Genomic DNA, 21,924 nt, shown 5'->3' on the forward strand with positions numbered 1-21,924 from the left:
TATTTGTTGGAGAGCTGGTTTGGTGGTGCCGAATTCTCTCAGCTTTTGCTAGTCTGTAAAGCTTTTGATTTCTCCTTCATATTTGAATGAGATCCTTGCTGGGTACAGTAATCTGGGTTGTAGGTTTTTCTCTTTCATCACTTCAAGTATGTCCTGCCATTCCCTTCTGGCCTGAAGAGTTTCTATTGAAAGATCAGCTGTTATCCTTATGGGAATCCCCTTATGTGTTATTTGTTGTTTTTCCCTTGCTGCTTTTAATATTTGTTGTGTTTGATCTTTGTTAATTTGATTAATATGTGTTTTGGGGTATTTCACCTTGGGTTTATCCTGTTTGGGACTCCCTGGGTTTCTTGGACTTGGGTGACTATTTCCTTCCCCATTTTAGGGAAGTTTTCAACTATTATTTCCTCAGGTATTTTCTCATGGCCTTTCTTTTTGTCTTCTTCTTCTGGGACTCCTATGACTTGAATGTTGGGGCATTTAACATTGACCCAGAGGTCTCTGAGGCTGTCCTCATTTCTTTTAATTCTTTTTTCTTTTTTTGTCTCTGCTTCATTTATTTCTACCATTTTATCTTCTACCTCACTTATCCTATCTTCTGTTATCTTCTTATCTGTTATTCTACTGGTGGTTCCCTTCAGAGTGTTTTTTATCTCATTTATTGCATTATTAATTATATATTGACTTTTTTATTTCTTCTGGGTCCTTGTTAGACATTTCTTGCATCTTCTCAATCCTTGTCTCCAGGCTATTTATCTGTGATTCCATTTTGATTTCAAGATTTTGGATCATTTTCACTATCATTATTCTGAACTCTTTATCAGGTAGATTCCCTATCTCTTCCTCTTTGGTTTGGTTTGGTGGGCATTTATCCTGTTCCTTTACCTGCTGAGTATTTCTGTGCCTTTTCATCTTGTTTATATTGCTGAGTTTGGGCTGGCCTTTCCATATTCTGGCAGTTTGTCTTTCCTCTTTATTGTGGAAGTTCCTCGCTGTGGGTGGGGTTGGATGGGTGGCTTGTCAAGGTTTCCTGGTTAGGGAAGCTTGTGTCGGTGTTCTGGTGGGTGGAGCTGGATTTCTTCTCTCTGGAGTGCAATGAAGTGTCCAGTAGTGAGTTCTGAGATGTCAGTGGGTTTGGTGTGACTTTGGGCAACCTGTATATTGAAGCTCAGGGCTATGTTCTGTGTTGCTGGAGAATTTGCGTGGTATGTCTTGCTCTGGAACTTGCTGGCTCTTCGGTGGTGCTTGGTTTCAGTGTAGGTATAGAGGCTTTTGATGAGGTCTTATCAATTAATGTTCCCTGGAGTCAGGAGTTCTCTGGTGTTCTCAGGTTTTGGACTTAAGCCACCTGCCTCTGGTTTTCAGTCTTATTCTTACAGTAGCCTCAAAACTTCTCCATCATTTCTGAGTGTTCCAGGACTCAGACACACACCTTCTTGTTTCTTTCTCCTGAGTTCATCACCTGCCCTTTTGCCACAATGTTTGCTGGTATTTTGTTGTGGATTTTTGCATCTATGTTCATCTGTGAATTGGTCCATAATTTTTAAAATTTTGTGTGGCCTCCTAGAATGAATTTGGGAGTTTTCTTCCCTCTGCTAGTTTTTGAAATTGTTTGAGAAGGATAGGTGTTAGGTCTTCTATAAATGTTTGATAGAATTTGCCTGTGAAGCCATTTGGCCCTGGACTTTTGCATGTTGGAAGATTTTTTAATCAGTTTTGATTTCAGTACATGTGATAGGCCTACTCATGTTTTCTGCTGCTTCTTGGTTCAGTTTTGGAGGATTGTACTGTTCTAAGAAATGGTCCATTTCTTCCAGGTTGTCCATTTTATTGGCATATAGTTGCTCATAGTAGTCTGTTATGATCCTTTGTGTGTCTGTTACATTCTTTTTCACTTCTAGTTTATTGATTTGAGTCTTCTCCCTTTTTTTCTTGATTTGTCTCACTAAAGTGTTATCAATTTTATCTTCTCTAAATACCAGCTTTTACTTTTATTGATTTTTGCCATTGTTTAATTTCTTTTTCATTTATTTTGCTCTGATCTTTATCTGTCACTGCTTCCACTTTCCCTCATCTATTTGCCATGAAGTGATGGGACTTGACGTCATGATCTTAGTTTTTTGAATGTTGAGTGTCAAGCCAGTTTTTTCACTCTCCTCCTTCACACTCACCAAGAGGCTCTTTAGTTCCTCTTTATTGTCTGTCATTAGGGTGGTTTCATCTGTGTATCTGAGGTTGTTGATATTTTTCCTGGCAACCTTGATATCAGTATTTTAATTTTCAACAGATTTACCTAAAGCATATATGAGTGTAAGCAAAGAAACTTGAAAATCCTTTCATAATCTTGAAATCAAAATGCCCAGGAACCTTTCATTCACCTTACAGATATGGTTAAAAAATCAGTATTAATCCTCCACAACCACCTCCAAGAATAGTGTTCCTTCATTTTCATACAGTATGTTCTTTTCCTGTATGTGTATGGTCACCACACTGTTAAATATAATTATTATTGATGAGAAATAATTTTAATTTGCTGTAGTTTTTTTTTTTTTTAAGACAAGTTTCAAGCGTCAATCACTCATCCTTTTCTTAGAAATTCAAATAGTTTTCTAACAGTTTTCCATTAAGCTTATCCCTAATGGAGGAAGTCTGTAATATAAAACAGAGAACTTCTTCCTAACATCTGTTTCACAAATTGAGATTTTTGCCTAATGGGTTGTATCCAATTCAGACATTTATCAAATCTCTGAAAACTCAGCTCAATTAAAATTATTTAAGTTTATATTTTGGAGGAAACTGGATAAAATACCAAGTGAATACCATCAATGTATTTTGATATCTCAGTCTGAGTCCTCAAATTAGAAACTGCAATTATAAAAAGTAATTTGTAAATTTGAAAAACATTGTTGCTGTGGTGTTTAAATGGTGTTACTACAAACAAACACCATGAATATGGAACAGTCATCATTTTTTAAAGTAGGTTTGATTTTAAAGTTAGAATACTGAAGAGTAAGAAGTTTGTCTTGAAGGCTGGTTCTTGAACATGAGCAAAAATGTTGAAGTAGTAGATAAACATGTGGAGATTCCGACAAGGACATTTAGGTGTTCTCAAAACCCCTGCATGTCAGTAACGGGCTCCACGGTAAAAAAGAAAAAACCCATGATGTGGCTTCCCTTGTCCTCAGCATCACTCCACCAGCAGGTGTTCCCTGAGTTACCATGCATAGACAGGCGGGGCTCATCCATTGCCCACAGAGGTGTGAACAAAACCAAGGGAAGGAAGGGGAGAAAGGGAGGGAAAGCAGCCAGAGAGAACACGTGTGCACACAACGAAGATGCGTGGAGATTGAATTAATCCAGCTGGGGAGGCAGAGGGGCAATTAATACCATCTTCCAAAAAGGTATCGGGTACTCAAAAACTTCCCCAGTGCACTTTGTCAAGAAGCCTTAATATTCACAGGAGAGAATGTGTGTTAGGCACGCCACCTTAATTTCCATCCTGTGTTCCTGCCTCGCAGCGTGAAGCTGGATCCCTGTCAGGCTCCCATCCCAGCCAGGCCGCCTGTTGCTATGCGACACGGAGGGCACCACTTGCCTCCTCGGTTCCTCAGTTTCTTCCTGTCTACAAAGGACTGATCACAGCATCTACTCCAGAAACCCTAGGAGCACCGTCTAGGTTTATTTTTTCCATCCTTTTGTAAACTGCATTGCTGGTTCTACTGAAGAGGTAGGTTCAAGAGCCACGGGATTCTATAAAATGTAAGATGTTTCTAGTTCTGGCTTATGGTTTTATGTTCTGAACACCCATCCGTTCAAATGAAATCAGACACTTAGGCATATTTTCTGTCTCTCAAATTGCAGCTGTCCTTTGGGACCACAGGGGCTGAGGGCAAGGGTTGGTCTTAGGATTACCCTGTCTCTTGCCAGATCCAAGGATTCTCAAGTCCCTCATGTGAAATGATGTGGTTAGTCCCGTATGACCTATGCACATCCCCCGTGTACTTTAAATAGTCTCTAGATTTCCTGAAAGACCTGATTCAGTGTAAGTGCCATGTAAATGGTTGCCAGTGGGAGAAACATTTAAGTTTTGCTTTTTGGAACTTTCTTGAATTAGTATTTTCAGTCTGGAGAAACATTTAAGTTTTGCTTTTTGGAACTTTCTTGAATTAGTATTTTCAGTCTGGGTTGGTTGGACCTGTGGGGACGCATAGATACAGAGGGCTGACTGTATGTGGCAGCTGCAATGTACACAAAGGTTTCTTGACGTTATACATTCATTCTAAGGACAGACGTCTATTTTAAATAGAGGAATATTCAGGGAAATCAGGTGACAGGACCACACCAATGGCAGAACTTGGGGAAGGTCTTAATTCACCCAGAAACCTTCCATAGTACACTATTTAATTTTTACCCTATTAATACTGTATTTTCCATAAATGTGTAAAGTTTTGTGTGTTCTATAATTCATTGTCACTTCTAGGCAAGGAGATTCTCACTCACAGCAAAATAATACTCCAAAAAGAACACTCTCATTTTCACACAAGGAAAATCCAGCCAGGTTTCTGTGTCTGCATCTGTAAAATTAAAATTGCATCATTTTTCTCAAGACACTGAGAAAGGTACTGAGATCAACTCTGTGATGGTAGCAGGCACAGTTTTAAAAATTAAAAATCCATCAAAGTTAGCTATATCTTAGGATTTGAAGGATACTCTCTCTCTTCTCAAGGGAAGACCTTTGCTTCTATGCAAAGTTCAGCATATCATTCCCAGAAATTCTGCACCCAAGGGAAACTTTATGCTTAATTCAAGTTTGACTTTTGCTCTAGGTGGGCCCAAGAGCCCCTGGAAATCAGCACACCTTCCCAGGCTGGGGAGCGCTGTTGACAACCCTCTATCTCTTATCTATCCATCCGCGGCTTTTCCATGAAGGTCAGTAAGTCCTGGTCTGGCTTGGCTGCTAGCCCTGTTCTGCTGACCTTACTGACACTGACGTACCTCTTCTGTCATTTATGAGCCTCATGAAGTTGGCTGCCCAGACATGAGACACTGGATGCCTCCCTCCCCAGCAGGCCTGCCAGAAGGGCTTAGACCTGAGTTTACACCGCAGCAGTCCTAAGGCTCTGAGATGAAGGGCCAGGGGTCCTTGTGACAGTTCACTGGGAACTCTGATGGGAGAGCTGGCCAGTCATTACAGAAGAGTCACCCCCGGGCGGGTTTGATTATGACCAACTTTATTTTCAACCTGCATTGTTGGGCACTTCATGGTAATGTGTTGTTCATCCAATATTGACTTTTGCATACATTTTTAAATCCCCCAAACAATACTTTTACATACAGCGTCCTCCCGACAGTAGTCAGTGTCAGAGATGATTTATCCTGTAGCCTCAAGGATGCGAGGTCTCGATGATGGGCAGGTGTGTTCAGGTACGTCATCACATCTAAACAAGGCTCAAGCGTTTCAGTCCTTCCAGACAGTTATTCGTTTAAAGCAAGAGAAATAAGCTTTGGAAAAGTTCAGTTTTTAACCTCACATGTACCTTTTGTGTAAAAAGCTTCATGCATTTTAAAATGTAGATGTCATGCAGTTCACATTTGTTTGCTCTAAGTACTAAATTGGAACAGATTCAAGAAATCTCATTTTTGGTATATGATTATTCAGTGGTTCTCAGAGTAACCACGTGGAAACTAGACCATCTGAAGGATGGTGACTCGACACACACAGTGAACCCAGGATGCAGAGTCAAATTTTGTCCTGGAAGTTATGTAATATAGCAAAGGGCAGAGGTGTCAACGTACCTCAGCAGGGCTCTCTTCTGAGACATGGAGTAACACAGAGACAAAGAGGCTCAGAGGTTTCTCGTATCAAAGAGGTAATCATTTGTGACTTAGCAATCTTTTATGATAAAAGACTGCTATAGTTGAAATTACTTCATTTAAGTCTGGTTTGAAAAACATAGCTTTCTGGATAGAAAGCGTCTGCTTAAGTTTGCTGTTCAGTTCAGTACCTTATTCTGGTTTTTTGGTATGTTTGCAAGTCACATCCAGAGCTACAGATTTTCCACAGTGCTTTTCTGCCTCATTCAAGTATAATAAAAAGTAGAAATCTATAGAAGCTCTAAGGTTAAACAAACTGTACATTATACAAAAATTAACTTAATTTACAGACAGTCAAAAAGTATTGGCAATGCCCTTTATAAATCTTACCAGAGATGCATCACAAAGAATATTACAGTCGACATAATGGTTCGTCATCACCGTACAAATGCCATCTCAATTTACATGGTACAGAACTGAGCATGTGTGAAACGTACAAATGAAGAATCAGCGTTTTGCACTATATACATTTCTTTCAAAGTAACACTACTGTCAATACTAATCTAAGGTTCAGGATTCTCTTATTGCATATTCATTGTTGCTGAGGCAGTTAGTTATGATACAATAATGCAATATTCATAATTATTTTAAATAAAAACATTTTTCCTGCCAACAGTAAAAAGTTTTTTTTTTCCCCCTAAAATCACCTGGAACATTGCTACATACAATTCTACACAAATACTGAAAAACATGACCTTAAGGCATCTGCTTGAAAAGCAGATGTGCATATTTATATGAACTAAATTATGCAAGAAAAAAAATATTGCACAAAATCCTATATTATTTTCAAGATAAAATATGCTTCTTTCTAAATACACATAATTCCCTATCTTGACCAAATCAAAACATTGACTGATTTGCTCAAAAGAACTCTGCCTCTTAAACAAGATTTAAGAAACAGATACTAACAAATTCCTGGGCTAGACAGAGGAAGGACATCAGTGCTGACAGAGTTTTTAAAAAACCATCTCCTATATGAAGAAATGCTTTGGGGGAATTAGGTTTGGGGTTCATTTTACATCCTTTATGTTCTGATCTACAGCTATCCAGCCAGAATCAAGATCTTGTATGTGAAACAAAATGGAATTCACATTAGAAAATTTTTTCGTGAAAATAATCTTTTCCTGAAAATCCAGATATTCTAGAAAAAGAAGGAAGATCTACTAATTATGACAACAGTCACAGTTTTTTTTCCCTCTTCACCTTACTTCAGAAACAATGAATTCATTAGCATTCCTGGGTCTCGTCTGTTAGATACAAGCACAGACTCCACAGCAGCACTGTCACAGACAGCTTTCGAGTGTGTGGGGTGCAGGGGAAGTGTTTGCAGAGAATGCTGTTATCAGGGTAAAGAGAGCAGAACTCCTTGCCGTCGACAGGCGTCCACATGCTCAGTTCATCCTGAACAGAGTGGAGACTGGTCCCGGGTGGTCCCGAGGGGCCGCGTTCAGCACCAAGCCTCGCTGCCTGGGTACAAGGGAGCAGAGGGTGCTGGACAGCCAGCTGGACGAGAACACCCGGCTTCTCAGAGCCTCTGAGTCTGTCCTTTAAGAGCAGGTCTCCTAGACAGCAGCGTTCTTGCACGTCGTGTAACAGCAGAGAAAGATGGTACAGTGGTTCTGTACTTAGAGCATGTTTTAGTTTAAGCAGCTTTAAAAGGCTTTTTTTTTTTTCGTGACAGAATCTTGGCTGAATAATTCCTAAGCAAAATATATTAACATCATTGTTATTATTAACAGAGATTCACAATTCCTTTTCCTTTTAACTAGCTCCTGCACAGCAGGCACTAGGCCAATTCTTTTCTTTCCTTATGTCCACTGTTACTGTACCTTGCCTATGAACAGTACCAAGAGTTGATAAACATTTCTTAAACAAATGAGTTATTTTTAATCAGAGAAATAGTCATGCTATATTTTGGTGCCTTTCTAAAATATGCTAAAGTAGGTAGCCATTAAAATATACCACTTAACGACACTTAATGAACCAAGAGTTCCTAAATTCACATGGGACTCTGCTATCCTCTGAAATACCATGGATGCAGTACCTCTAGGGTAAAAGATAGAGTGGGTTTGGGGAGCATGGTGACTGTCTAGAGGCTGCATAAAGACAGGCCCCAGAACCAAAGGTCGGAGTCGTTTGTACAGTTCTGCATAGGACAGGTGTTGCTCCTTCGGGGGAGAAAAATTCAAACAGCAGGGGAGTTTACACATAATAGAAAATATTGTCTGGTTATAATAGAAAATATGAACATAGGAAAGAGATAACAGTTATTTCAGAACTCACCTGAATGTCCCTTCATTCTCCATACAGCCACCGTGATACAGGCAAGTCTAGTCTCAGAGCAGACTTTGAATACTCAAAATGTTAACAGTTTGAAATAGGAATACTTGCTGAGTTTTTGTTTTTAACGTGGACTATCAGAGCTGATTCTGTATGTTAAAATAAGGCACAAGTCCAGCTTAAAATACCTTAACACAAATGTGATTTGTCGGTGGGTGACTGTCCTCACCATACACCGTGGTGAAACACCCGGGGAGGTGACTAAGACAGAAGAACTCACATTTCTGAGGCTCTGAAGCTTAGTGGGTAAGTGGGACTAAAACCCAGATTCTATCAAGGCTACACTCACAGTGATCCCATTCTCCAAATGGAGAATTCTAAAGGAAAAAATGCCTCATTCCAATATTCGTAGTCAAGGACTATTTTACATTCTTTTCAAAAATTATGAAGAATATCTGCCCAGCAGATTGACAACCATAGTTACAGTTTTTCCTTCTCATTTAAAATAGCTCTTCTGATAAATGGACTTTTTTATATACTTAAATAAAATGGAATTTTGTAATGAGTATATAAAGGCAAAATTTAACAAAAACCTTGAATCTTACTTTTGTGTTAAAAAAAGGATCACAGACTTTTCCCCTTAATACTTAGAGTTCATCCTTATAAGGAAAACAAGATCTGTCTTCCTTCATATACATGAATGAATAACTGTCCTCCCAAAGTATATCCATTTAGATTTTGGAATCGACTTTAAAAAAGAAAACCTTGGTCATTTTTCTCAAATTATTTAAAGACTGATCTGAATAAGTATCTTAAATATTTTTAACAAAGCCTCTTCCAGGATCTTGACTGAAAATTAAATTCTTATTTCAGTAAATATTCTAGAGCAGAGTTTTTGACGGGAGTTCTTGACTGGCTTGTCAAACCTTTCCTAAAATGATAAATTAAGAAAACAATCATGACTGGGGATGCACAGAGTACATGTACTGAACAAGCGAGCAACCAAGGAACCACAACATCACTTGTTTTTTTCCTGATTGCTTCATGACTGGCTAGACTCATAGGAATAATCAATGCAGGAATCCTCCTCAGAACTTCCCAGTGTGACAGTGAATTTGAGGGAGGAGAGACCACGTCCCATGCAGAAGAATTCCAAGTAATGTGTGTGGATACCATGCATCAGACCGGAAGCACAAGCCCCACCCCAGGGAGGCCGTGCGTGGTGTCTCCTCCAGGAGATGGCAGGAGGACCGGACGGAAGGCGCGGCTTTCCCGGGAGGAGCCCGACCAGCGCTTCCTCAGCCGGCTGACCCCGGCCAGCAGCAACGTTCGCAAGCCCCAGGGGCAGGCTGGGGTGACGGAGACGGCACTCTTCTGTTGTGAGCCCCTCCCCGGGACCCACGGCCCCAGCGCGACCACAGCAAAAACGCTGGACAGGTCTAGCAGCGGCGCGCCGACAGCAGACCCGCCCTGTCCTCCTCGGAACCACCCAGGTCGTCAAAGACCAGGAGGGTCTAGAGACGGTCACATCCAAGAGGAGCCTGAGGAGGTATGACAGCCATGGGTAAGGTGGGCCCGGGCGGGATCCCGGGACGGAAACGGGATGTGAGGGGAGAACCAAGGAAATCTGCGTGAAGCACGGCTTAGGAACTGTGAAGACGTACTGCACGGATACAGGACCTTAAACGCCGCGGACGTGCTGAGCGGAGAGACGCGGGGACGCTACCCTGGCTCCGCGTGGGGCCTGCAGATCTACAACTTGCAAAATACAAAGTCAGTCATTTTAGCGGTAAGTCTGAGATGTCATGAAGCATTCTGATAGAGAATTATTAGGGGAAAAACAGACAAGAACATTTTTCAACTAGGACCCTTTGTTTCATCTGGCTTTCTGGGGTGACTCCTAGTTAGCGAAGGCAAAGAGAGGCTGTGAAGAAATTTAAAGTGTCGTTTGTAAACAGCAGTCATTACTTTCTCATTGTAATTCAGCACTTCATGGATCTCACTCAGTGGCAGGTAAATGTGTATACCTTTATACTTTTTGGAAAACATGGCTGCAGTGTCCACCAGAGAGCTTTTAAACTTTGAAAAAATGAATTCTGTCCTTGATTTGATGAATTGAAAAAGGCATTATTGCTCTGCAGAACACATAACTTATCTTTCAGAATTTACATGGAATCCCATAAATTAGGTTAAGTATGCTTAATATAGGCTTAAGATTAAGGCAATTAGTGGGTCAACAGTTTCAAGCTAGTTCTGATAGGTTTTGATATCTTGGCCAGGTCATGCTCAACCAGCTTAGTACAGTAGCTCCTGGTTATGTGTGCGGGTTAGATGCATACTTAATTTAAATAAGTGGCGTTAAGCACCGAACACTGGGAAATCGGATGTTCAATATATACTTGCAACATACATACATACAAACTCGTACCTGACTGAAGAGCACAAGAGGAGAATTAGCTTTACGTTTAAAAAATCAATGGATCATCGACATAGCATGAGACGAAAGCGCGGACAGTAAGTGTCCCAAATGAAAAACAACTTCAGACAGCAGCAAGAGTCGCCTTTCCGACCACTCCTTGTTTACGACACGGGGTGGTGGGCTCCTGAATGTCTCCGTGGAAGGCTGGGTGCCTGCAACAGGCACTTCGTTCACTGACTAAGCTTGGTTTCCGCTCGCCCTCCCTCCTGAGATGTGCAGGTCTTGTTGGAAAGCAGACGTGATGTGACACAAGGACACCACCTCCTGAAGCAGCCCAGACCCCTCTGCGGTCTCTGGAGCTTCTTTCCCTTCTTTCTCCCAGGGAACACACGTGGACAGGCGCCGCCCCAGGCCCGGCTCCGGCGGGTCTTCCACAGTCGGGCTTAGCATTTCCTTCCTCCCCGTAGGGGGCGCTCCAGCGCCCGGAAGGGGGCCCGGCTGCCCTGGCGCCGGGGGCTGGCTCCCTGCGCCGAGGGGTCGCTCGCCTGCCTCCTCCTCCAGGATGAACAGAGGGTCGGTGCCCGCGCTGGAGGACAGCCGCTTCCTGGGCGAGGGAGGCAACTGCCGGCCGAGCAGGGCGCTGTCGTCCTGGCCCCGGTGCCACCCAGCCTGGTCCCCGGAGCCGCTGCACAGCAGGGCCAGGTTGCTCTCGCTGGGTGCGTTGGATTTGTTCTAAGAGGAGAAACGACACATTTAGAAGAAACGGAAGGCACGTTACTTCAGTAATATTCCTTCCCATTCTGAAATCTTTCTCTTGCCAGGCTTGGAACTCGAAGTCCCGCCCCAAGGAGACGCAGCCGCGACGGTGGGTTCAGAACACCGCCCAGGGCCCAGGGCTCCAAAGACAGGCACGGCGTGAGACGGGCACGTGCAACTGTCGCCTGCAGAGTTCAGCCCGCATGGTGAGTGTCGGCGAGGATGTGGAGAAGAGGGTGGGAGTGTACACTGATGCAGCCACTTTGGACATCGGCATGGACGGGCCTCAAGAAATTAAAAACAGAACTATGACGTGCTGCAGCAAGACGCAGTACCGCTACTTCGGGTGTGTGTCCACGTGTTCACTGCAGCACTGTTCACAGTATAGGGAAGCTGCGGGAACAGCTAAACGTCACTCACAGGTGAATGGATAAAGAAAATGTGCTGTGATTATCACTCACCTTTTTAAAAAAGGGGAAATCCTGCCATTTGGGATAATATGGATGCTGCTAGTGGCTCAGATAGTAAAGAATTCTCCTTCACAATGCAGGAGACCCGGGTATGATCCCTGGGTCAGGAAGATCCCCTGCAGAAGGGAATGGCCACCCACTCCAGTATTCCTGCCTGGAGAATCCCACAGACAGAGGAGCCTGGTGGGCTATAGCCCATGGGGTCACAAAGAGTTGGACATGACTGAGTGACGGGCCCTGCACTAAGTGAAGTAAGTCAGGACACAAATACTGCATGATCTCACTTCTCTGGGGAATCCAGTCAAGCTCGTATGTGTAGAGAGCAGAATGGGAGGGGTGGTCCCCAGGTGGGGAGGGGAGGTGCAGGAAGGCCAGGGCTCAGTCACGAGGGTGGCGAAGCTCAGGGACCTAGCATGCGGACCGAACTGGAAAGAAGGCAGGTCTCAACTACTTTGGCTTCAAAGAAGAGGAAAGAAAAGTGAACTCTGTGAAGTAAGGGAGGCTAATTAGCTTGCCTGTGGCCAGTACTTTGCAGTGTGTGGGCAAACATCAAATCATGCATCTCAGATGTGCACAACCTCTGTCATTACACTACAGAAAAGCTGAGAAACAGAAAGGATTTGCAAAAAAATCCTACCAGATAACTCAGAGAACAAGCCAACTCTTATATAATCAATGCCAAGTTCTGGAATTATTACAGTCAGAACAGGGTAGAAATTACTTCTCTCTCTCTCTGTTGTGTTTTTAAAGAATCCAGTTCAATCTGTTTAAAGTCTTAGGCATTTCTGAAGCAACACAGTGAAACATTACTTGAATTCATACCCTTACTAAAATGTTGTCAACAGCCAAAAAATACAGGAAAAACATGGGAACATTTCACATTTGAAAGTTCCAGAGAAAGACAACTATAAAATTAGGTTGTAGGGAAATAATACTGCTTGACAAAATAATTTGTTAATGATGAGAAACACTAGCATTTGATTGGATTTTTGTTATAGAAATCATGTCTTAATGATTAACTCTTACGATATTTTTGGAGTTTTGACACTTACCTTCACATCGGACAACACAGTGAGGTGAGAAAGTGTTCATTTAATGTTACAGGCTGGAAACGGACTCACCGTGGGCTTGTAGTCTATCTCGTCCATTGATCTGAAGAAGTCCAGGCTCTTGGCCACTGCCAGCTTCCCCTGGTCCGAGCTGTGCGTGCTCAGCGTGTCCAGAATCTCACCCAGCAAGTCCATCTCACCCGGGGAAGGAGCCTTTGCTCTTGTTTCAAATGAGTCGTCACTTTCGTAGAAGTAAGCAGAAGCTTCTTCTCCATCTTCAGAGGACAACCTGGAGAAAAACAGGACATGTGCTTAAAACCAACGTGATACTTCTGTGGAGGGACAGTAAAGTGAGTAACTGGTTCATGGCCAAACTCTTTATAGTGACTGCTAAGTCGCTTCAGTTGTGTCCGACTCCATGCAACCCCATAGACGGCAACCCACCAGGCTCCTCCATCCCTGGGATTCTTCAGGCAAGAACACTGGAGTGGGCTGCCATTTCCTTCTGCAGAACTAAAACCTAGCGTGGTCGATTAAATAAATACTTTAAAGTAGGAGGCTGTTCTTCTGTCACCAAAAGAAAACTCCTACAACATTTCAATAAACCTAAAGATCTTATTTTGCAACTTCTCATGGTTGATAGCCAAAATTTTCTCATAGTGATATACATAGCAATTCAAACACTGGAAACCTTGAGTGTGTGCACTGAGAACAAACAGCAGTTTATGGCTCCCTACCCATCTGGAAGCACAAGCAGGGCTTTTCACAGTCTGATTCTGGGGAGTGTGGGGGCGACAGCCTTAGAAATATCAGACTGAACGCCTGGGACTTTCTACATTCTGAGTTCATTTTCAGTACTTTCGGATGGTTTTCCTTTATTTATTCACTTGTTTTGGAGAATGCACATTCCTTTATGTAAATAAAGATATACTTAATGGGGGGAAAATTGATTCTATCATCCCCAAATAGCTTACTTAACATTGTTTTAAAAGTTCAACACACAGTACTATTATTTCCCTTATTTTTTATTAGTTTTTACCACTTTCATGAAATTTTCCTCTTCTGATACCATGGACTGAGGTCCTGCCGCCCCTCCCCCAGATCTGGTTTGTTTCAATTAACTCCTTCCACTGTCCTGATGTTCACCTGCCCCTCCTCTTCAGTCAGAGGGGAGGCGTGGGCTTCTGTTTGCCCTTGAACACTCCCCTGGGTATTTCTGCAGACATCACTGCTTCCAGGTTATTTCAGGCCTATCTTGCTTTCCCATCTCAAGATTCGTCTCCTGTGAACCTCCCACTAGCCCTGGATCCTCCTGCTGAAGATGAGACCGTGGGGAGCAGAACCTTTTCTCCAGACGTGCACGTGGTCTGAAATATCTCTTGCAACCTAGGGCTTTGGCTGAACAGAACATGCAACCCACAACTTACTTGCTGGCTCTCTCGGCGTCTTCCTCATCGTCAGCATCTAGGGCTCCGTCCAGGCTCTTCAGAGGCCTGAGTCGTGACTGCAGAGAGGAGTCAACACACTGGCGTGAGGAGTGAAGATACTTTAAATACTCCCAGAAACTTTAAACAGCATTTTGATACTTGATATGGTAAGGAAGGGTGGCTCAGATGGTAAAGTGTGTGCCTGCAATGCAGGAGACCCAGGTTTGATCCCTGGGTCGGGAAGATCCCCTGGAGAAGGGAAAGGCTACCCGCTCCAGTACTCTGGCCTGGAAAATCCCATGGATGGAGGAGCCTGGAGGGCTATAGTCCATGGGGTCGCAAAGAGTCGAACACGACTGAGCGACTTCACTTTTTCTTTCTCATGATAAGGAATACTTCTTAAAGACATACGCATTCAGGGCTTTTGAATATTACCTAGTAACCTGGAGGATACCAGGCAATATTGATCTGAATGCTTTCTTGCACCTCAAACCGATCAACAAAGTCCCTGGGCTGAGTGTGTCAACACCTCTGTCCAGTCCGTCAGGGCCTGGTTTGGGAAGCCTTGATTTACAGTCGCTCCACCAAGCACTCGGCCTCCACTTTCTATAATGATTGTTTCTTTTATCCCCTACCCCACTCTCCCTCATGCCCAGTATTTTACAGCAGTGCTCAATCCCGAGTGTGTGTCTGAGTCTCTCGGAGATGGTAAAGACGGAGGTTCTGAGTTTGTGCATCTCTAACTCTTCGGTGAGGTTGGTGCTGTTGGGTCTGGTGGTCACACTCTGAAGAGCAAGGTTTTGAATCAAGTCCAGGAAAACCCATCGTTTCATCTGTAAATACGTCACTATGTATCTTAAAAGATATTTTTTAGCATTACCATAGTTACTAATAATTATTTAATATCTCACATTCCCTTATTACTCCAAATACATTTTAGTGAGTTTATTTGGGCCGGAATCTCAACAAGGTAAGCACCGTATTTGGCTGAGATGCCTCTCGTCTCAGAGGACGACCCCTTCTATCTCCTCTGCCCCCGTGTCTTCTGGGACCTTGACTGTGTCATTGTGCCCTTATTTCCTGTAAGCTGGCAATTGCATCCGGAAGCTTGGCTGCCTTCCATTTCTGAGTCTTCCTCTGTTTCTGGCAGGCATGCCCATGGACATTGGTACGTGTTTCTCAGCACATCATGGCAGGAGGCACACAGTGGCTGACCCGGGTGCCACCAAGACTGACGAGTGGTTTCAGGGTAGGTGGCCCGGAGCACCCACTACACATGTGACCAGTCTTTTACTTGATGGGTTTAGCATCCAATAGTTATACTTTTCAAAAGCGGCGCCTCTATATTTGCTTGCTGGGATTCTATAAAAACTTTGTCCTATTAACTATTTGTCTATTCTGAAATACACCGTGCCCTAGGAAAACAGGGTAATCCCTTCTTTCCTCATATGCAACAATGTTTAGTGCTGAGCTCAAGTTGTAACAGTCTGCAAAGGTGAGCCATGAGGGGGTCTTTAAAAATTATCATTTGTACATATTTGGTTTGGCTCCAACCGTCACAGTTATTACTCTTCTTGCTGTTCAGATCTGTCCCATTTTTACACTACGCCATAACCATGCTTTTGAAATAGTGACCTTTTTCAGGTTCATCTTAAAACACCTACAGGTTAGATTACGTGCTGCTGGGCATTCACGTCAGATTAATCCAGAGGTGGGGACAGCGCAAAAGGCCGGCGCAGAAAGAAGACTGTCTGCGAGCTGACCGTTGTTGAAGCTGTATGAAAGGTACCTGGCATTCTTATAAGCTTCTCTTTACTTCTGTATGTTTGAATCAGAGAAGGACTACAGAAACAACCACAGTCAACAACATGGTAATAAGTACATACCTATCAATACGCAGTTTAAACATGAACAGCCTAAATGCTCCAATCAAAAGACACAGGGTCATACTGAGTAAAGTCAGTCAGAGAAAGACAAGTATCATGATGTCACTTGTATGCGGAATCTAAAAAAATGGTACCGACAGATTTATTTACAAAACAGAAATAGTCAGGTATGTAGAAAACAAACATGGTTATAGGGGGTGGGGAAGAGGGCGGAGGGATAAACTGGGAGGCTGGGGATGAAACACACACCACTACACATGAGACAGGTGTAATAAGGACCCACTGTGTAGCACGGGAGCTCTATTCAACGCTCCGTAATTACATGAGACAGGTGTGATAAGGACCCACTGTGTAGCACAGGGAGCTCTATTCAGTCCTCCGTAACGGCCTATACGGGGAAGAATCTAAAGAGTGGACGTGTGTATATGATTCACTGTGCTGTAGAGCAGAAATGATCAACACTGTAAATCAACTATATGCCAATAAAAATTTTAAAAATAAGTAAATAGCATCTGACAATTAAAAATATATATTTATGTACCCAACACTGGAGCACCTAAATATATAAAGCAAATATTAACAGACGTAAAGGGAGAAACTGACAGTGATACAGTAATAGTAGGGAACTTACAACAGTGGACAGATCATACAGACAGAAAATAAGGAAACACACTGGCTTTAACACATTAGACCACGTGGACACACAGAGAACGTTCCACCCCGAAACAGAAGACGCATTCACGTGCACATGAACATCAGACATTCTCTGGACAGATCACATGCTAGGCCACAAAAAATCTCAAATTTAAAAGGACTGAAATACCAAAAATTCTTTCTGAACACACTAGTAGAAAACTGGAAACCAATTACCAGAAGAAAACTGGAAGCAGCAAAACTCATGAAGACAAAGCAACATGCTACTCATCAACCAGTGGGTCAATGAAGAAATGAGAGAAAATGTCAGTAAAGTGCTCGGGAATAGAAAGTGAAAAACATGGTTCCCAAATTGATGGGATGCAGGAAAAGCAGTTCTAAAAGGAAAGTTTATAGCAACACAGACCTACCTCATGAAAAAAAAAAATTCATATACACAGTCTATATCTAAAACACCTAGAAAAAAGAAAAAGCCCTTAGTAGAAGGAAGAAACCAATACAGATCAGAGCACAAATGGAGACTATAAAAACAGAAAAGATCAATGAAACTAAGAATTAGTTCTTTGAGAAGCAAACAAAATTGATAAACCTTCAGCCAAAACCATCAAGGAAAAAACGGGCCCAAATCAATAAAATAAGAAATGAAAGAGAAGTTACAACCAATATGAAGACTCATGGGACTACAACAACGTCTCATATACCAACAAATTGGACAACCGGGAAGAAACAGATAAATTCCTAGATGCAAGCCCTCTTCCGAGTCTAAATGGGGAAAGAGACAGAAAATCTAAACAGACTAATTACTAATAGTGAAACTAAACCAGTGAAAAAAAAAAAAACTCCCAAAAAACAAAAGTCCTGGACCAGACAGAAGTCTTCACCTATTGGTAGGTGAATTCTACCAAACATTTAGAGAAGAGTTAATAATACCTATCCTCCTCAGAGTACTCAAAAAAAAAAAAAAAACTACAGAGGCGGGGAATGCTTCTAGACTTATTCTAAAAGCCAGCATTACCCTGATATCAAAACAAGACAAAGATATTACAAAGTAGAAACTGAATTCTATTTTTTCAAAATAGAAAATTACAGGCTAATATTCCCGATGAACATAGATGCAGAAATCCTCAACAAAATACCAGTAAACCAAATCCAAGAATACATTAAAAGGATCATATACCATGGTTAAAGGATTTCTTCTAGAGATGCAAGAGTGGTTTAATACCCACAAATCAATCCATGGGCTGACGAGTGACAGAAAGGAAAGAATGAATAGATAAATACGTCTTAGAACCCCTGCTGGGAATGTGTAGTAAGTTTCTGCAGAATTTTGGTAACTAGCAATGTTATTTTGGACTTGGAGTATCACTTGTGGCTCAGATGGTAAAGAATCTGCCTGCAGTGGGTTTGACCCCTGGGTCAGGAGGATCCCCTCCCTGGAGAAGGGAACTGCTAACCCATCAAGTATTCTTGCCTGGAAAATTCCATGACAGAGGAACCCGGAGAGCTATACAGTCCATGGGGTCACAAAGAGTCGGACACGACTGAGTGACTAACTCTTCCACTTTACAAGTTTACGACATGTGAGTTAAAGAGAAATCCGGGAAATGGCCTAGAAACACAACTATCACTTACAAGATTATTTCTCTGGGAAAAATGTATTTTACCCACTCCCTCCAGAACTCACAACGTATGTGTCACAATCCTCTGATTCTAAAGACAAGCTGTTACTATTACACTGACCTCTGTTTACACTTTTATGTCAGCTGTGGGTGTTGCATTTAATTTTTGATTAAAAACAAAACAAAAATCAGAAACTATGAGGGAGCTGGGACTTCATGCTGCTGTTTAACAAATTATCACTGACTATGCAAGAAGATAATAAACATGTAACTTAATATGTACGTTTATAGCATACTTTGCAAAGCACTCTCTTTCACACACTGGGCTAGGTTCTGAGAATATAGAGTTGAATCAGGTTGAGTCTCTTTAGCAGCTCTAACGAACCCCACAGTAAGTCTGGAGGGACATCAGGGAGGCCCCATCACTGCTCAAGGTCACATACCTTATCAAGAACAAGAGCCAGAAAGAGGAACCTGGTCTGCTGCCAGCCCCCTGTTCATCTTCCACAAATTGCTTTCACATTCTCCAATCTGCCTGCGCATACCGCAGATTCTCAGTTACTGTTTTGCTAACTACAGCTTTTTCTCTTCTAATGAAGCTCTCGCTTTCCCACAGTCTAAGTCATTTAAATCCTAAGCATTTCCCAAATACCTCTGAATTTAATTTTACATTTTCTAGCCAGGCCAGGGTTCTATCAATTTCTACATACACAGGGGTGTTATAAACAGTGTAACTTATCACCACGACTTACATAAGTTTTCACAACAGAATGAGAATTAGAATGAGAAACAAAATTGGTTAATATAATGCTTTGCTTTCTATGAGTGTTCAGTTTTGGCTAACCTAAATAAGCTTCTAATTAGCAGCTATCACATAGGTAGATTCAGTAATTCACTAGGAGCGGCAATCTCCATACACGGAATGAAGTTAAGTGTCCAAACCCACAGTGAATGTGTCAACTGCTTGACTACTTCATATCACATAGCTGTTAAAGTCACACACAAAAAAATGAGGAAAATACTTACACTCTGATCAACATTAAGATAGAGGGAAATGAGAGCGTATGTAACAAAAGCACCATCAGCGCCGGAGCTCACATGAACCCAGAGTTTCTCTCCATCACCGTTTCCGGTGGGTTTGGACTTGGGTACGGTGCTTTCAGAATTGTTTGCAGCACCCAGGGACATAGGGCACAGGCAGAGAGGCCTGGTCCCAGTTTTATAAACGGGAGTCTCTGATGGGGAACTGGCAGGAGGTCAGCCTAGACTGCAGACGGTGCGCTGTGTGCCCTTCAGGGTGTGGACTGCACACAGCCGACTCCAGGACACCTTCATCTGGACTCACGAAGCACAGGTGCAGCATCACTGAAAATGTGCGCACGGAATTAGACAGCAAACTACGACTAGGAAGCGAATACAACCTCACACACGGAAAAATGAAAACTAGATACATTTTAGTACGACTGACTACAGTTTTCAAAAACCTGTGTGTTATTTTTCTAACTATAATGATTAATAGATCCCAGTGGAATGGATTTTGCATACTGTAAGTACTCAGAGAAAACGATTCTCTTTCAGGTCTGGATAGGAACTTCACAGTAACGGGTGTCCATTGGGAGAGTTCCCAAGGGCCAATGAACATTTCATCATGAGTTATTACCGAGAACTCCCTGAAATACGTGCCAAGACAGTCATTAAAAAAAAAAAAAGTTGCTCAGTCGTGTCCGACTCTGTGACCCCACGGACTTGTAGCCCACCCAGCTCCTCTGTCCGTAGGATTTCCCAGGCAAGAATACTGGAGTGGGTCGCCATTCTCCTCCCCAGGGGATCTCCCGACCTAGGGATTGACCCTGGGTCTCCCGCACTGCAGGGCGATTCTTTACTGCCTGAGTCACCTGAGTCAGTTGTAACAGGGCTTATAATTGGGAACTAGGAGCTTTTTTTTTAAAAAAAAAATTGAAATAGATGGAGAAAGCTATAAGCAGTCAACATAGAGAAAAAGTGAGAAAAAGAAAAATTAAGTTGATTTCTGTCTTTAAAAAACCTGCATAAATATTATTTTCAAGTGTGTGCCAAAGGACGTGACACGGTGCCCACACCTGGAAAACCAGCCCGTGTGCCAGGCAGCCCTCCCCACCCCCCACGCCGGTCACCCTGCATCTGCTCCGTGCCGTTACGGAAGCTGCTGTCCTTTCTGCTCCGTAAATTTTTATGAAAAAGGGGAAAGACTTCTTTCCTTTTTGATCGGGGTACTACTAATAATTGCAAGGTTTCTTTAACTTATTGACAAAAGAAAGCAGACTGTAGTCCTGTGTTTTGTTCCTCTTACGTCTGGGGAGCATTACTAGCCTGAAATGACAGTTTCTGCGTGTACACCCAGTTCCCTCTGCTCTGACCCACAAGACATCACCGAGGCCCCACCTCCCAGCGCCTGATGCCTGCTGGTGTCACTGCACGTGGGGCCTTTGCACAGAAGGTGCCCCTGCCTTCCAGCCCCCACTTAATGCTGGTCCCCTTCTCTCAACCCCACTATCTCTGTCAAGACACATCCACTCTCGTGTGTAAATCTGTAACTTAACACCCGCATCTAAACCTCTTTCCTCTTGCCTTGTAGAGCAACAGTCTCTGAACTGCTGACAGAGACATCTTTTAAAAACTACCATATGACCCAGTAATTCCACTACTGGGCATATACCCTGAGAAAACCATGATTCAAACAGACACATGCACCCCGATGTTCACTGCAGCACTATTTACGGTAACAAGGACATGGAAGCAACCTAGATTTCCACTGGCAGACGAATGGATACAGAAGTTGTGGTACATAGATACGATGGAATAGTACTCGGCCATAAAAAAGGAACTAATGTGAGTCAGTCACAAACTGAGGTGGATGAACCGAGAACCTGCTGTGCAGAGTGAAGGCAGAAAAACAATCATCATATATTAACACATCTTTATGGGATCTATAAACAGAAAAATGGTACGGATGAACCCATTTGCAGGGAAGAAATATGGACGGAGATGTAGAGAACGGATTTGTGGACACAGGGGCTTAAGGAAGAGGGTGGGATGAACAGAGAAAATAGCACCAACATACATACACAACTGCATGTGAAACAGAGCCGCTGGGGACCAGTATGTGACACAGACAGCCCAGCCCGCGCCCCGCGACGACCTAAGGGGGTGCCCTGCAGGCAGGGGACGCACATACAGACACATGCACGGCTGATTCACGCTGCTGACGGCAGGAACCAGCACGACGCTGTAACGCAGCTATCCTGCAGTGAAAAGAATAAATCAAGGCACACACGCTGCCGCCCCCCTCCTCCTCAAAGGAACCCTTCAGTGGCTCCTCACTGCTTCAGGGTAAACCTCCTCTTCCTCACACTTCCAACCATCTCCCCTCCCGGGCGTGCGTGTGTCTGACAGCCTGGTCCCCAAGGGCAGGCCCATCGCTCGTTTCTCTCTCAGCCCCTGAGGGCCACGC

At 43.0% G+C, this 21,924-nt stretch overlaps 1 protein-coding gene across 6 annotated transcripts in view; it reads right to left on the reverse strand.

Moving 5' to 3' along the window:
* Positions 1 to 5,214: 5,214 nt before the first annotated feature.
* DENND1B (DENN domain containing 1B) overlaps positions 5,215 to 21,924 on the reverse strand; it is a 268,899-nt gene continuing 252,189 nt past the window's right edge. For 4 of the 6 annotated variants that reach the window (XM_061383692.1, XM_061383690.1, XM_061383693.1 and 1 more), the window contains 3 exons: positions 14,276 to 14,373; positions 12,921 to 13,137; positions 5,215 to 11,305 (listed from right to left, as the gene is read on the reverse strand). In XM_061383692.1, coding sequence (XP_061239676.1) covers positions 10,811 to 11,305; positions 12,921 to 13,137; positions 14,276 to 14,373 — 810 coding nt within the window. In that variant the 3' untranslated portion in view covers positions 5,215 to 10,810. The remainder of the gene's footprint in view (positions 11,306 to 12,920; positions 13,138 to 14,275; positions 14,374 to 21,924) is intronic. The other 2 variants (XM_061383688.1, XM_061383691.1) reach the window with 1 other exon arrangement.

The sequence above is a fragment of the Bos javanicus genome, chromosome 16 (assembly GCF_032452875.1).
Source record: "Bos javanicus breed banteng chromosome 16, ARS-OSU_banteng_1.0, whole genome shotgun sequence".
Taxonomy (NCBI): Eukaryota; Metazoa; Chordata; class Mammalia; order Artiodactyla; family Bovidae; genus Bos; species Bos javanicus.